The sequence below is a fragment of the Sinocyclocheilus anshuiensis genome, unplaced genomic scaffold (assembly GCF_001515605.1).
Source record: "Sinocyclocheilus anshuiensis isolate Anshui unplaced genomic scaffold, SAMN03320099.WGS_v1.1 scaffold97, whole genome shotgun sequence".
In the NCBI taxonomy this organism is placed as follows: Eukaryota; Metazoa; Chordata; class Actinopteri; order Cypriniformes; family Cyprinidae; genus Sinocyclocheilus; species Sinocyclocheilus anshuiensis.
In genome coordinates this window covers 457,664-473,029 of record NW_015540854.1, presented here as the reverse complement: position 1 = coordinate 473,029, position 15,366 = coordinate 457,664, and the positions used below count along the sequence as shown (strand labels likewise).

Below are 15,366 nucleotides of genomic sequence, written 5' to 3'. Positions count from 1 at the left end.
GGCTGGTGCAGGTTCTGCGGTCGCCATTTAGATGAAAACAGACTTGGATAGCTCTGCAAGGGGGACAGAATGAGAGAGTGTTATGTTTTTGACTAAACACCAAACTGTAGGCCTAAATAAGAAAAGGAACTATAAACATACTGTTTTTTGTTACATTTACACGAGTAATAAGAATAGTCAGAATGTGTAAGCTGAGCCCTGAGGGTGTGAGCTAATGCTAATGTAAGATCTGTGTCTTACATTATAAGGGGCAGCCGCTAATGAATTTTTTAGTGTAATTCAGTAAGCACCATATGGTAGAGGTATGCAAAGTTTTAAGCTGTAGAGCTTCGGTTACAAGCCTCAAATTTCACACACGCTGCACTGCAGCTATATGCTAGGAGGATGGAAATGCTAAGTGTAGACCATGTTAATGTTAAATGATAGAGTGCTTACTAGGCTATAGCTTATTTTATTTTCATGTATTGGTTTATGAGTTAATAATACTGATGATTTACACCATGGTTCAAAAGTTTGGGGTAGTAAATGTATTTATGCTCACTCAAAAATACAGTAAAAACATCAATATTGTGAAACATTAAAAATTAAAATAACTGTTTTCTGTTTTATTTTAAAATGTAATGTATTTCTTTTGACACAAAGCTCAGCATCATTCATCATTACTCCAGTCTTCAGTGCCACATGATCCTTCAGAAATCATTCTAATATACTGATTTGCTGCTGAAGTAACATTTATTATTATTATTATTATTATGTTGAAAACAGTTGTGCTGATTAACATTTTTGTGGAAACCCTGATACTTTTTTCCAGGATACTTTGATGAATATAAAGTTTAAAATAACAGAATTTATTTAAAATATAAATTCTTTGTAACAATGTAAAAGTCTTTATTGTCACTTTTGATCATTTTAATGTGTCCTTGATTAATAAATACATTAACTTATTTTTTTTTTAAAAAGAGAAAAATCTTACTGACTCCAAACTTTTAAACGATAATGTACATTTGCACTTCAATATATATAAAACTGTATATGTCACTATTTATAATTGTTCAAATGGACCTAATAATGTGGCAAAATATCAAATTGAGCTGAAAGAACATTCGTATTAGACAAAATATTTCAGAAACATGTATGAGCCTAATTCTGCAGAAATTTGTAAAGCTTTTTTTATCCACAGTCTACATGCAGGCCACAAACTGAATTCATTATTATATCTGACCTCTTGGACTTCACTTCTCAGGTCTCAATGGTGCAGCTGGTTTCATTTTAGCCATAATGTTCAGAGTGTTGTTGCTTTGCTCACACTACAAATGGATTTTACATGATTCATTCATTCGCTCACGTGATTTTAAATGTCCCATTCACATGTTAAGAGTTCACAGTCCAGAGTGCATTTAAGGTTGGTTCATACACAAGCTAGAATGGCTGCTTTGAAATAAACCATTACAATAAAAGCAAGCATCCAGTACACATGGCGGAACACTGTCCAAATGAAACTTCGTATCATATTTTGAGGTTTGCCGCTCACTTACACACACACAATAAAAAAAATAAATACTTGGGGCTACTTCTTGATTTCCTGGAAAAAATTGTATTGCTTCACTGTCCATTATCATATCTCGAACTGAATCAGCCTTCTGTGAAATGTGAAAATCAACTCCCACACTCAGATTCACTCAAAACTGCTGTAGCGTGTGGCAATATCCATTCACGGGAAAGGCTTGGCTCTGTTGCTTAGCAACAGAGTGGTCATTTTCATACAGTATGCTAATTTCTGCTCGCTCTCTCAGGGCTTTATGACTCTTGCTCCTGCTTTCATGTTTACGAGAGCAAACAAAGATCAGGTGGTGCTGGACAGCTCCTTTCCAACCTTGTTTTTTCGCCGCTTTTAACCTTATAAAAGGAGGGCCTTTTTTTCAGATGGTTTTAACAATAAAGCATATTTCATTACACTGGACAAAAAAAAATGGTGTAGGATTTGCTTTGAAGCAATGTTCAATTAGAAATTGCTAATACATTTAACAAATAATTAGTTTTGAAGTAGAATGACTGAAAACTTTGAAAAAATTATTTTTTACAATTCTATTTTTGAAAACTACGAGTAGCCTATGCATGCTGTAAAAGTATTTGGTTTCATTGTTAATAAAGTGATGTCAACACTTACTAAACTGCATACAGTCTTTTTTTGTGTATGCAAATTTATAGCTTGCAACTGTAGTTTAAATTGTGATTTCTAATACAAACACAGATTTTGAAACGTTCTGTAATATTAATGCACCCCAATGCACTAATATTAGGCATGGGGAATATTATGGTTTCGCCAGGATTTGGATAAGGAAGATTTCTCTTTGCATTGGATAAGGAAGATTTTCTTTTGCCAGGGGAACTTTTAGGCAAAGCACATGGTCTTACTTCATGCAGTTATGCATGTGGTTTTCATATAAAGATAAAAATAATGATAAGGGTTAAGGAACTCATTGTTCAGAAGGAAAAGCCAGTGCTTTCCGGAAACATGTCAATGGCCACCAGGAACGTTCTGTGTGCTGATTATTTGAGGATTTGATAAGATTGACAGATCTCGATAATGTATGAAAACAATTACTTTGGAAAATCAAACCTCTGATTTGTCTTGTCACGCGAATTACGGACAGCGTTAATTACTTGCAAAAGCGTTTCAATTTATTACAGGCATCACAATAATAACGACACAAAGTACATTTCGTTTCAACAGAAGCTCCCACGAGAAATCGAAATCTCTGTAGACATCTTGATTAATTAATTATTCCTGTTGGTTGGTTGGAAAAAAACATCAGGTGTTAACTGGAGGTCCTCAGGGCTTCGCCCCGGGAACAGTCACACTCTGAGAGAGTTGTGGTACATAATGAGTAAAAGTAGAGCAAAAGACAGGAATTGTGGTAATCAGAAGAACTGCAGGAAAAATGTTCTTGTGTTTGACCCTTCTTGCAGGCCCAAAACATGTATTGGTCTGTGTCTGTTGTTTTACACTCACACCCTTTAGAAATAAGCACCTGTTTCTAAAGAGTGTAAGACTGGAATAACAATAAAAATAAAGGCATACCCCACCAATACACAAAAAGGAGGAAATTGGTCCCAAGTTTCCCAAGAAGAAAATTTTGCTGCTCAGAAGTTGCTCTTCTGATTGAGAAATAACAAATATATAAATGACAGTTGCTGATCTATCCCAGCGGGCACCTTGATATCAATTTGACGTCAAATATTAGTCAAGACTTGATCAAGATGCTGTAACATCATTTTAAATTCAGTCTGGACAGCAATTTCTTCCAGTGATAATTGAGTGAAAATATGAAGTTAATCCCACACTGAAATTGGTTTAACGTATATGTAGGCCGATATGTTTGACGTTCAATTTACATCAAATCAATGTCATGTTTTGACATCAGGTTGATTTGCATATTTGACCTGTTTTTTGATGTCAAACTGACGTCTTTTCAACATCAATTGCCCACTGGGATAGTAAGAGTATACAGCTACTGTATAAATTGAATGTGGATAGTATAGCACAAACAATTTGCTTTTGAGAGAATTGGATGAGAAATGTTTGAATTCATATTGAATTCTGTGATTTTTGATTGCAGATTTTAGACTTAGCAAATCTGAGCAGAGTTTGAGACATTGCTAAAATCTCTTTCGAAAGAAGAGAAACACGTGAGATTATTTGTCCAGTAGAAACAAAACGGAAAGTTTTTTATTAATGGGGAGAAGGGAACTTTTGTGTGTGAATACAAATACTCAAGCACATGTTAAACAAATAACGCAGGCAGTAGAGGCACAAAGAGACTTTGCATTTAATTTTATAAAGATGCTTGTTTCTTGTCCACTTGAATTACACCACTAATGAATATACCACTAATTTTGGACTGAGAGAATCATTTTTAAAGCAATAATCTCTTATTTATAAGGTTGGGATCTCTTCGTTTTAATTCAATGAGTTCACAACTGAAAGAAATGTTTTGCATTTCAAAGCGTGCACTTGATTGCAATAATACACACACACACACACACACACACACACACACACACACATCTCAGGCTCCTCACTGTGCACGGTTAGTCAGTGATATAGGTTCACTGTGTGCTATGAATGTGTAATCAAATGTGTCTCTGTCCAAAGGTCATTAAAATTCACAGCTATCAGTACACTTTTTCTCTATAAATTACTATAAGTTCCCATTTGATCAATTCATTTCTTTCTCTAGAACTCAATATTAATTCCCCTTTGATCAGCATTTTTCACAGTAATTTTATCTGTCAACTCATTAATATGAAACTAACTGCAACTGGATGACGTTCCATGGAGTTAAAAGAGTTTTCCCGTCCAGTGAATTCCAGTAAAAAGCCCCTCTCACCTGTGCAGGTGAATGAACGTCTGTTGAGATAGTTGTTATCTGCGTTAGAGGGGTCACTATCCTTTGGTTCAGTTCTCTGTCCAGTTGAGTCCAGCAGGTGAGGTCATCGCCCTATAGGACCCTCTTTTTTTCTTCAGATTTCGATGAGTCTCTATCTATCTCTTCTCTTCTGCCTCTTCTCCGGCTTGGCTGTCCTTCTCGTTCTCTCTGGCAACCAGGTGTAGATTCACAGGTGCGTGACTCCTCCCTCCTGCAGCCACACAGACACCCACATCAGGCCCCTCCTCCCTCTGCTGCCTGAATAAACATCAGCATCACAGAACAATAGCTAATATATAGTTGGATTGGGTGTAGACGAGTAATGACTGGATCAGCTTTTGATATCGAGTTAATGGTTAAGAGGCTATAAAACGGATGTTGGCAATGTAATCAGCAGGGATTCACTTTTTTCTTTCTTTTCAAGACTGCCATGTATGTTTTTCATTCAGTACTGTTTAATATATATATATATATATATATATATATAACAATAATAAATGAAAGAAAGAAAATGAATGAATGAATGAATGAATGAATGAAAATTTGGTTTTGTAAAGAATGAATAAACCAAATATTGGTTTTGTAAAGAAATTCATACACAGGCTAATATAGGCTATGCTACTAATATTTGTCAACAAAACTAATTTTAAGCATTTAAACATTAAGATCAAAAGGTCTTTACATTTATGAGAAACTGTTGTGCCCAAACTTTTGACTGGTGCAGTATGTTAAATCACTTACACTTTCAAAAGGTGTACCAAAGTGCTGTACAGAGAAAAAGAAACAATTACATATAACATTACATAAAAGACCATAATAAAAACAACTAGCCCAAATAATCATACCCAAAATTACAAACTTTTTCAAATGCCAATGAAAAATCTTAAGTCTGCTTTTAAAGATGTCAAGAGATTCAGTGGATTTAATCATCAATGGCAAACCGTTCCACAATCTTGGAGGTGCAACGAAAAAGTGGGATAATTTTAGACGAGATCAATATATAAACATATATATTATATTCATATTTTTAGAGCACACATTTCGGAAAGCATCGTATTCCATTTCTAAGTAGAATTAAACATGTCTGAATATAAGGTCCACATGTCATATGTGTACAAATAAGTGCTAAACATCTTGTTCAATTATTTCTGTTGTAAACTCTTGTTTTGATATTCATTTGGTTCTGTTGTCCCCATGTTCTTGTTTCCTGTGTTTAGTTCCTGATCCCTTGGTTTCTAATATGTTCTCTGTCACTTTGGTCACTGATTGTGTTCTTCGACTTTTTCTAGTTTAGTTCTTTATCCTTTGTATATATAGCTCTTGATGTTTGGGGTTTATTGTCAGTTGTTGCCTTTGTTGTACCAAAGCTGTTTTGTTGCTGGGTTTTCCTATTATCATCATCATAATAGTCTTTTTACATTATTTATTTAAATAAATACTGCTGAACTTAGATCCACACCTCAACAACCTTGCCTGAAATGTTACAAGATAAACAAACAAATAAAATCCGAATGTCATTCTACTATCAGACAGGGAATGTTTTAGCAAAATAATGCAGAGCAAACTCCCTTGAAATTAAATTTTTCAAATAAAAATATCTGGAATTTTTTTCCATATATTTTTTTTTACAATTCGACAAACACTTAAATGGTGTGTATAATATATATATACACACACACACACACACACACACACACACACACACTCTCTCACACACACACACACACAAACTAATATAATATATACAGTATGTTTATTATATTTTATCTAGATTATGTCCTTTTTTTCTCCTATTCTCTAGACAATTATGAAATTATATTTTAATTATTTATAGATATACCTTTGTACATCTGTATTTACCTCCAAGCTATACATATTAAAATCCCAAGAGAGAAAGAAAGAATAACAATTCCACATCGTACCAGTAGAGGGCAGACTCTCAGTCCTGTTTATTTGAGAAGTAATATTCACGAGCCCTGGCTCTGGCAGCAGTTTGAACAGGAACATGATGCCAGGATGCCCACTGGTGCGATTAGGCTGGCTGAGGGATAATAATGGCTGACTGCTGACCTAGCTGGGTGTGTTAAGGAGGACTTGCCCTCTGTCTAGGGGCTGCTTGGTTCAAGTGGTGCGCTGGCAGCGTATGCAGCCTTCATACACACGGGGATTAAATAAGAACAAGCCACATTTCATGGCCCACTCGAAAAGCATGCGGCTGTTCAGCACCAGCTGGGCTTTGGAGCTGGTAGTTCGCTCATGGCAGCCAAGATCTGATGCTTCACAGTCTGCAGAACACACAGTCCATTAATCATTATCTTATAGCTTCTGATGGGAAACTTCATTTGGCCTGACAAGAGTCATTTTAAAAGGAACAGTTTGGGCATGTAAAGCATTTGGCCACTTTCTGATATCTGACTTTTGGTTTGAACATTCAGCAGTTGGAATTTGAATTTAAATGGCTACTGGATGTTGGAATGAAATGACAGGAAGATGAATTTACTGAATTGCAATTGAAAGAAATCCAAGATAATCCAAAAAAAAACAGACAAATGTCACTAGATGACTTCTCAGGCATTTTGCTTCCGGTTTTTTTTTTTTAATCTTGTAAACCTGCTTCATGACTAAGAAATAAATTACAGCATTTTGGGAAATGTGTTCTTCCACCATATGATATTATATTAAATATATTAATTTTTTATTTATATTTTACATTTTGAAATGCCATACTTAAATAAATGCAAATATCTACAGATTGCATTTTACAAATTGGTTATAAATACTTCTAAATATTTCTCAAATTAGAATTAAAATACAACATATTTTACTACCTCAGTTGAAAAAATTGATTACTCTTGATTTAATTCTACATAACATAAAAAGTAGTTTTTCATGAAATGATTTTGATACCATTAAAATGTATATATTTATTGATATATTTATTTTTTATTTATATTTTATGTTTTTGAAATGCCATCATACTTGTGTGACTGTCAAACAAGTGTCACATAATACTACTAATGATTTATGTAAATACACCAGCAAAAATTACCATGGTATGAGGTGACCGGGGCTAGTTGTCACACTTTTTGCTCCAGCGGCTACAAAGCTGAGCAACATTTCAATAAAAAAAAGTGTATATATATATATATATATATATATATATATATATATATATAATTTTTTTTAGCAAATACTCCACATGTTGTCTATGAAAAATCATGAGCTTTTCAAACTGATAAATTAAGTGCTCTATAAACTACAAACCGATGTTATATGATTTTATTTTTATTGTATTTTTAAAACTTTCTCAAACTAGAATTAAAATACAACATATTTTACTTTCTCAGTTGAAATTCGTGAATTTGCTTAGTCTCAATTTAATTCTAAATAACATAAAAAGTGGCTTTTCATTTAATTATTCTGATACCATTTAAACTTTGACATATCAGTACTCTCAGACAAATCACATGTATTACATTGTTTTTATTTACCTTGTGTCTATTGAAAGAGTGGTCTGTTGTGTTAGTGCGCCTCCTCGTGGCGAGATTCATGAACAACAGGTTCGCCTGTGGAAAGAACAGTCGTGAGGTTAAAGCGCTGCAGTTTTCTATTTTTCCACCAGGGGGCAGTAGCACCCGCCAGTTATCATTACTGCCTCGAACCACAACAAATTGAAAAGGAAATTACTGTCAATCTATTGAGAGAATGAAGTTATGTCATATCATAGTCCATAGAGGGAAAGAAATGGACAGATGGGCTACGGGTGCAGACTGAGGTGTTTTAAAGGAGGAGGACAAAAGGATGACAGTTATTTTTCTTTGTTTTATTCTACTGAATGAAATCCTCCCTTTCTTTCACATCTCCCATTCCCTTGTTCCCTGTTTTCCGTTCCATATTATGCCGTAAACAATGGTTGCATCAGGAAAATAATAGAGCAAACTGTGCTGAGTATGGTATCTCCATATAAAGATTCCATTGTTCATCATGAATAAAAGAAAACCAAAAACAAGAATTGTGGGGACAAAGAGTGGGACAATGGACCAGGATTATGAGGTTGGAAAACGTACCAGGAGTGCAAACAAAACGAGTGTCCTAAATAAAAATGAAAAATTAGCCTACCAAGAAATAACCCAACAGGACCAGGGCTGTTGCTCTCATTCTTTCCCAAAATCTCGCTTAGAGCCTCTTCTCGCAGAGGTCTTAGTTCGTGGCCACCAGACCTTGTCTTTACTTGACATCCACAAACACTCAGACACTCGTTGTTGACGATGTGGTGGAGAAGGGACGCTGAATTACTGAAGCCATCAATCATAACATCTCTGCTTCCATCTCTTTTTTTATCCACCCAGTCATTCTTGAGAAGTGGGACAAAACAGGGTGCAAAATTACAATCACCTTTTACACCAACAGATAGAAAAATAAAATGGAATGAACTGACTAAAAATAACACAGTCAAGCATTAAAATGCTTTGACGTTAAATAAATTGAAACATTCCCCTTTTAAACAAAAGTAAGATCGTTATTATCTTATTAGGAATGATAATGCAATATAATATTTTTAATCTAACCTCGTGCACACACACACGTACAGTATGTCTCTGACTGGCTGTCTGTTTGCAGATGATATATATATATATATAATTTAGCATTTTATATTTTAATTCATTTATTTTTTTGAATGTATCAAGCTTACCATTGCACAATTACTGTACACACAAACTCGGTGGAATCCTCTGCGGGTGCATTAATGCACAGAGATAGATCGCAGGCATTAAGAAAAATAATGGTGTGGATTTTGCAGCCTCTCATCTCTGGTCAGAGTGCTTTAATAAAGTGTGTAATAAAGTGATGGGGTGAACGTACGCTCTGAATTATCTGCGGTAAATGCTGAAGATCTGTCTCGGTTATGAAAACAGCATCATTCATTCACAATAAAACCCGGCGTCATCGACTAAAGCAACAGTGCTTTTTCTAGTAGAGATTCAGACATTTACAGCTGTCGGTATCTAGATAGCAAGTTGAGCTGACATTAATATGCAGGTGCTACATTAAAACATTACAAAATTGCACTGTGTTCATTTATGTTGTAGGTTATTAGGTAATTAGAGCATAATTCAGAGCAGATGGTAGTTAAAGATGCTTTATTGCATTAGAGCTCATGGGACCAAAACTCTAGAGAGATGTTTATAAATTAATGAAACTCATCTGGCTACAAACGATAATAAGATTTAAGTAAATTCTCATGTGAGTTTGGAACGAATTTGAATCAATTACACCTGGAAAGTGAGATAAAAACAAACAAAAATAAATATAAAATGAGAAGTACAACTCAATGTTGTGTGAACTCTAGTTTGGGCATGTGAAATGATTTGATGGTAATGGGAACTGGACCGAGACTCTAACAGCTGTATTAATTAATATGACTAATTAAAATGCGACTTCCCTTATGGCTGTCCAATGAGATGTGATTGAAGATGGCAGTAATCAAGATGTGGAAAACTTCATTTTTTTAAACCAGTTGACAGAGCTCGATTCAGTGTGCGTGGAAGAGAAATGGCCACTAACTACGTTACATAGAAATTCCAGGCACACATACACACTGGTTCAGGCCTGCGAAACATCACGGTGGTTGGCCGCTGCCAGAGCTGTATGTTCACACACTCTTCATAAAGCTCAATTTAACTTCTTGTGTGTAATAAATAGAGTTGCCAGATCATTTGGGCCATATGTGCTGTATCACCCTCAAACACACAGACGGTCTTTCGCTCCGAGTTCTCGGCACGTTGACTGGCAGCGTTCTGGGGACTGAACATGGAAATGTGATCCTCCGCAGCACCTGGGAGTCCTGCAGGAGACAGGATGTGTGTTTGGGTTCTGCTTGACTCCTGTGTGTTTCTGTTCTGTATATTATCATGCACTATTGCCCTGTGGCCCGCTAGGCCCCGGGCTCCTTCTGAGCCTGCCAGTCAATCAAGACTAAAACTCCAGCAGTTTAACAGCAGATTACACTGGAATTCAGAGAAATTAAGCATTAAGCAAATTAAGGCAGCATTAAATTGAACTTAATTTAACAATAGGTATAACTCATACAAATAGAAAAGTCATTTATATAACATTGAAAACATACTGACAAACAGCAAACTAAATATTCAAAAAAGAAGAAACAACATTTAAAAATGAGTCAGTGAATCGTTTATTTGATCACTGAATCACCTGTGTGTTTCTGTTCTGTATATTATCATGCACTATTGCCCTGTGGCCCGCTAGGCCCCGGGCTCCTTCTGAGCCTGCCAGTCAATCAAGACTAAAACTCCAGCAGTTTAACAGCAGATTACACTGGAATTCAGAGAAATTAAGCATTAAGCAAATTAAGGCAGCATTAAATTGAACTTAATTTAACAATAGGTATAACTCATACAAATAGAAAAGTCATTTATATAACATTGAAAACATATTGACAAACAGTAAACTAAATATTAAAAAGAAAAGAAAAGAAGATACAACAGTTAAAAATGAATCAGTGAATCGTTTATTTGATCACTGAATCATTTATTTAGATGAACTGTTTTATTAAAATGTTCATTTCTTTTTTCGGCTCACAAATTTGAAAGTAAGTTTCATGAACTCCTCCTTGATTATGCAAGGCATTGTGGGCAATATTAGAAGGTATGAATTAACGCTTCCAAAAATCCACCAGAAATAGTAACCATACAGTAGAGGGTTTGTAAGATTTTTTTTTAAAGATTTTTCAAAAGTCTGTCATGCTCACCAAGGCTCCATTGATTTGATAAAAAAAAGTGAAATATTTTTCCAATTTAAAATAACTGTTTTCTATTTGAATATATTTTAAAATATGATTTATTAGTGTTATGTAAAGCTGAATTTAGGATCACTGAAGACTCATTACTTGAGTCTTCAGTGATCCTTTAGAAATCATTCTGATATGGTGATTTGCTGTTCAATAAACTTTTCTTATAGTTATCAATGTTGAAAAGAGTTGTGCTGCTTTATATTTTGTGGAAGCCATGATGCATTTTATTCAAGATTCTTTGATGAATTTAAAATAATAGCATTTAATTGAAATATTTTTTTTTGTAACAATGTAAAAATATTTACTGTCACTTTTGAAAATTTAATTTCTAAAAAAATTTTCAATTATTTGTTTTCCCCTGGAAGAATTTATTAAAGGGGTAGTTCATTTAAAAACTAATATTGTCAAAATTTACCCTAATTTTGTTCCGTATGACAATAATTAATAGATTTTTAATTAAACCTGAGAGGTTTCTCCCTTGAGCTGAAAGTTCAGGCAAGCAAAACTTAAAAAATCTAAAAGGGTTATAAATTTAAGCTTTTACATCTAAGCAATAACTGACACACAATGCTTATGGTAAACACGGAAGCTTGTGTATATTATCTTGTGAGTATTATTTGCATTATTAGAGTTGACCTCTCCCTCCTGCTTCAGCACCCATCCATTCCCTGCCTTATAGGGCAGACATTAGAACAGGGTGAGTCACAGCATGTGGTGTTTTGGCCTTTTGCCCCTGGGTGAAGAGAAGCATAGCCTTGAGTTCTATTCACAGTGGGACCATTTCCAGTAGCATGTTTAGGTACCGCGCAACCCACGCAATTGCCCCTGCAGAATGCGACCCCCACCCCCACCCCTATGGGGTCATAGTGCTCATGGCAGTCAACTCCCAAAAATACTTTAATATTAGGTTCTAAGAGCTCAGCTGATTTGATGGTCTGTCAGCACATGAACTAAGTGTTTTCCTCTGCTTCCCACTGCTGGCTGTTTTTGACATGACTTTCTGAATAATGTGGATAAAGGTATTTTTAATCTTGTTCATCCCTCTCTTTGTTTTTCTTTAAGGCTCACACCAAAGATTGGTTTCCCTTGGAGTGAGATCCGAAATATTTCTTTCAACGATAAGAAGTTTGTCATCAAGCCCATTGATAAAAAAGCACCCGTAAGTATTTTGATTACTATTTATGATTATTCTGTCAGTTTGAACTACAGAAGTTTTTCAATTTGGACCATGTTTACATTCACATAATTTTGGGGTAAGTCATTGATATGGTGTTTACAAACGAATATCTATAATAATGCCGTAACCATACAGTTGTAAATTGGTATGAATTTTCTTTGTTGGACGTCCTGATATGTTCTGTAATGTGACTCAGCAGCCAATCAAAGTTCAGTGACTAAGAATGTCAAATCCGAATAGCATACCATTATAATTATTGACACATTCGTACATTGTGAAAACGAGTACACATTTTTTGTAACAAGTTCTCAAGGTGTCACTATAATAAGCAACTTTGCTAATAACTAAACAACCATAAGTGATAGTGTCAAACGTCTTTTTTTGTACAGAACACTTGCTTTAAACCTTAACACATGTATATTTCATTTTTGTTTTTTTCTGAAGAACAAAAACCGTTCAATTTGTCAAAATAATTTAATCCATTAAATTTAGCAGATACAATATGGCATATTTGTTGGGACTTGCCCATTATGACAAATATGCCTAAATCATTTGTGGCCACAAAGTCTTTTGAAGTCCAAACTTCTCAAAACTTTGTACATATGGAGAACAAGTATCAGTCATATCAGCCAAATCAGTAATATCAGTCATAGCATGCAGAGATCAAATATGAACATGTTCACTGAATCTTTTCAATTGTGATGGCAGGACTTTATGTTCTATGCACCACGACTGCGAATCAACAGGCGCATCCTGGCTCTGTGTATGGGCAACCATGAGCTGTACATGAGGAGGAGGAAGCCTGACACCATTGAGGTGCAGCAGATGAAGGCTCAGGCCAGAGAAGAAAAACACCAGAAACAGATAGAGAGGTGACAATGAACACTTTACATGACATAATTTACATAAACATTCTTTTCAATACATTTTTATTTATACTTAGTTTACATAGTAGTATTCTGTCTAGCCATTGAAAGTCCATGCAACCATAAATTTCAAGCTTCAAAAAGTGAATGAGGACATCGTAAAAGTAATCTATATTAATTGAGCTTTAGAATCTTAGTCTACTTGAATTTTTTTAAGTTACGTGGACTTTTAATTTTATGCAACTTTTTTTCTAGTTCTGTTTTCTTGGAAGTGATGACTCTGGGCATCAGACAAATGGAACTTTGAGGTGTTGCTGCACAAATCAAATTTACTCTGTCTCCATCAGAGCTCAGCTTGAGAATGAGAAGAAGAAACGAAAGCATGCAGAAAAGGAGAAGGAGAGAATAGAGCGAGAAAAGGATGAGTTAATCGAGAGACTGAGACAGATTGAAGAACAGACGATAAAAGCACAGAAAGGTACAAACATCTGGACTTCAGAGGGTTAGTTCGCCTAAAAATGAAAATTGGCTTGTTTTTTTACTCACCCTCGAAGCATCCTAGGTGTATATGATTTTCTTCTTTCAGACGAATCCAGTCGGAGTTATATTGAAAATTGTCCTGGCTATTCCAAGCTCTATCATTGCAGTCAGCGGGTGTTGCAGTTGAACAGTCCACAAGTCGTCATAAAACATGCTTCACACAGCTCCGGGGGGTGAATAAAGGCCTTCTGTAGTGAATCCATGCGTTTTTGTAAGAAAAATATCCATATTTCAAATGTAATAAGACCATTTGATATATACTGAGTATTTGTACGTTTTTAACCCAGATGACCCATGTTGTTTTCAGAGTACGTCACAGCAGCGTCCATCTGTTATTTTAATAAGCGAAACCGTTAGCCAATCATAGCAGTGGGCGTTTACTTGCGAGTCTTGAATGCACCCCACCTATAAAGACAGACCGTTCTGCAGAGAGGCTCAAAAACAGGATAGAAAATAGTGTTACTTCTAAATTATGATGTTTTTTATGTAAAATCACACTAACATTATAAGTGAACCTCAGAACATTATAAAATAATTTAAAAAAATGCAGCTATAAAAAAGCAGCTATAAAAAATATGTGATGTCAGAGGCTAAATGACTTTCTCCACATTAGTGGAGTGTTACACTAACTAAACCTAAATCTCTCGCCTCTCGTAGGGCTGATAATTTTCGTAATTTTAAAATAAGGTAATTTTCTTAAACCAGTAAAAACACTTTGAAGTCCCTTAAAAAAAAGATTTGTTTCCTTTTGCATCCTCCTCCTGAGTTCCCATGTTTCCCATTTGCTATATTTGTTGCAGTTTTTGGGTTCCTGATTTGTCTGTGTTTGGCATATAGGAAAGATCTGAGGGATCGAAAAACAATCTCCAGCTACACAGGCATTTTGTAGTATTATGCCAGTATTTACGATGTCTCATGTGGTTGCCTGCTGAAGTTGCCCTCATAGAATTTGCCTTCCTGATCAGTGTTCTGATGTAGATGTTAGAGAATCAAGGGCACCTCCCTTAATTCTCCAACTTCTACATCAGGAAGTAAAATAATGCTACTTTCTGCTACATTCTGATTAATATAACCAATACATGTTATACTCCATGTGTGTCTGTGTTTGTGTAGAGCTGGAGGAGCAAACACGCAGAGCTCTAGAGCTTGAACAGGAGCGGAGAAAAGCAAAGGAGGAGGCAGAGAGGCTGGAGAAAGAGAAACTGGAAGCCGAGGAGGCCAGAGCAGCACTGGTCAAACAAGCAGCTGACCAGATGAAGAACCAGGAACAATTGGTAAGTCTCCTTGGCCTTTTTTGTATGAACAATCAAGAACTAACTGAACTAATCAGTAAAATAGCTAATAAAAATAGTTAATAATTAAATGGAAATAAATGCATAAATAAAGAGATTAAAAGCTAGCAATACCCCTGGTACAGATGGATACATTGCTGAGTTGTATAAAATCTTTTGAGAATGTCCCTGTTAGGTATGTAACCTTGGTTGAATAGGGAAGGAATATGGTGCGTTAGTAGCTGATGCTATTGAAACACCCCCCAGGGGT

General features: G+C 35.3%; 1 protein-coding gene across 1 annotated transcript in view; it reads left to right on the top strand.

Moving 5' to 3' along the window:
* Positions 1 to 11,067: 11,067 nt before the first annotated feature.
* The window catches only part of LOC107687787 (radixin-like), a 19,225-nt gene continuing 14,926 nt past the window's right edge, over positions 11,068 to 15,366 (top strand). Inside the window, exons 1-5 of the mRNA XM_016485246.1 lie at positions 11,068 to 11,096; positions 12,304 to 12,400; positions 13,127 to 13,290; positions 13,632 to 13,762; positions 14,938 to 15,098. Coding sequence (XP_016340732.1) covers positions 11,068 to 11,096; positions 12,304 to 12,400; positions 13,127 to 13,290; positions 13,632 to 13,762; positions 14,938 to 15,098 — 582 coding nt within the window. The remainder of the gene's footprint in view (positions 11,097 to 12,303; positions 12,401 to 13,126; positions 13,291 to 13,631; positions 13,763 to 14,937; positions 15,099 to 15,366) is intronic.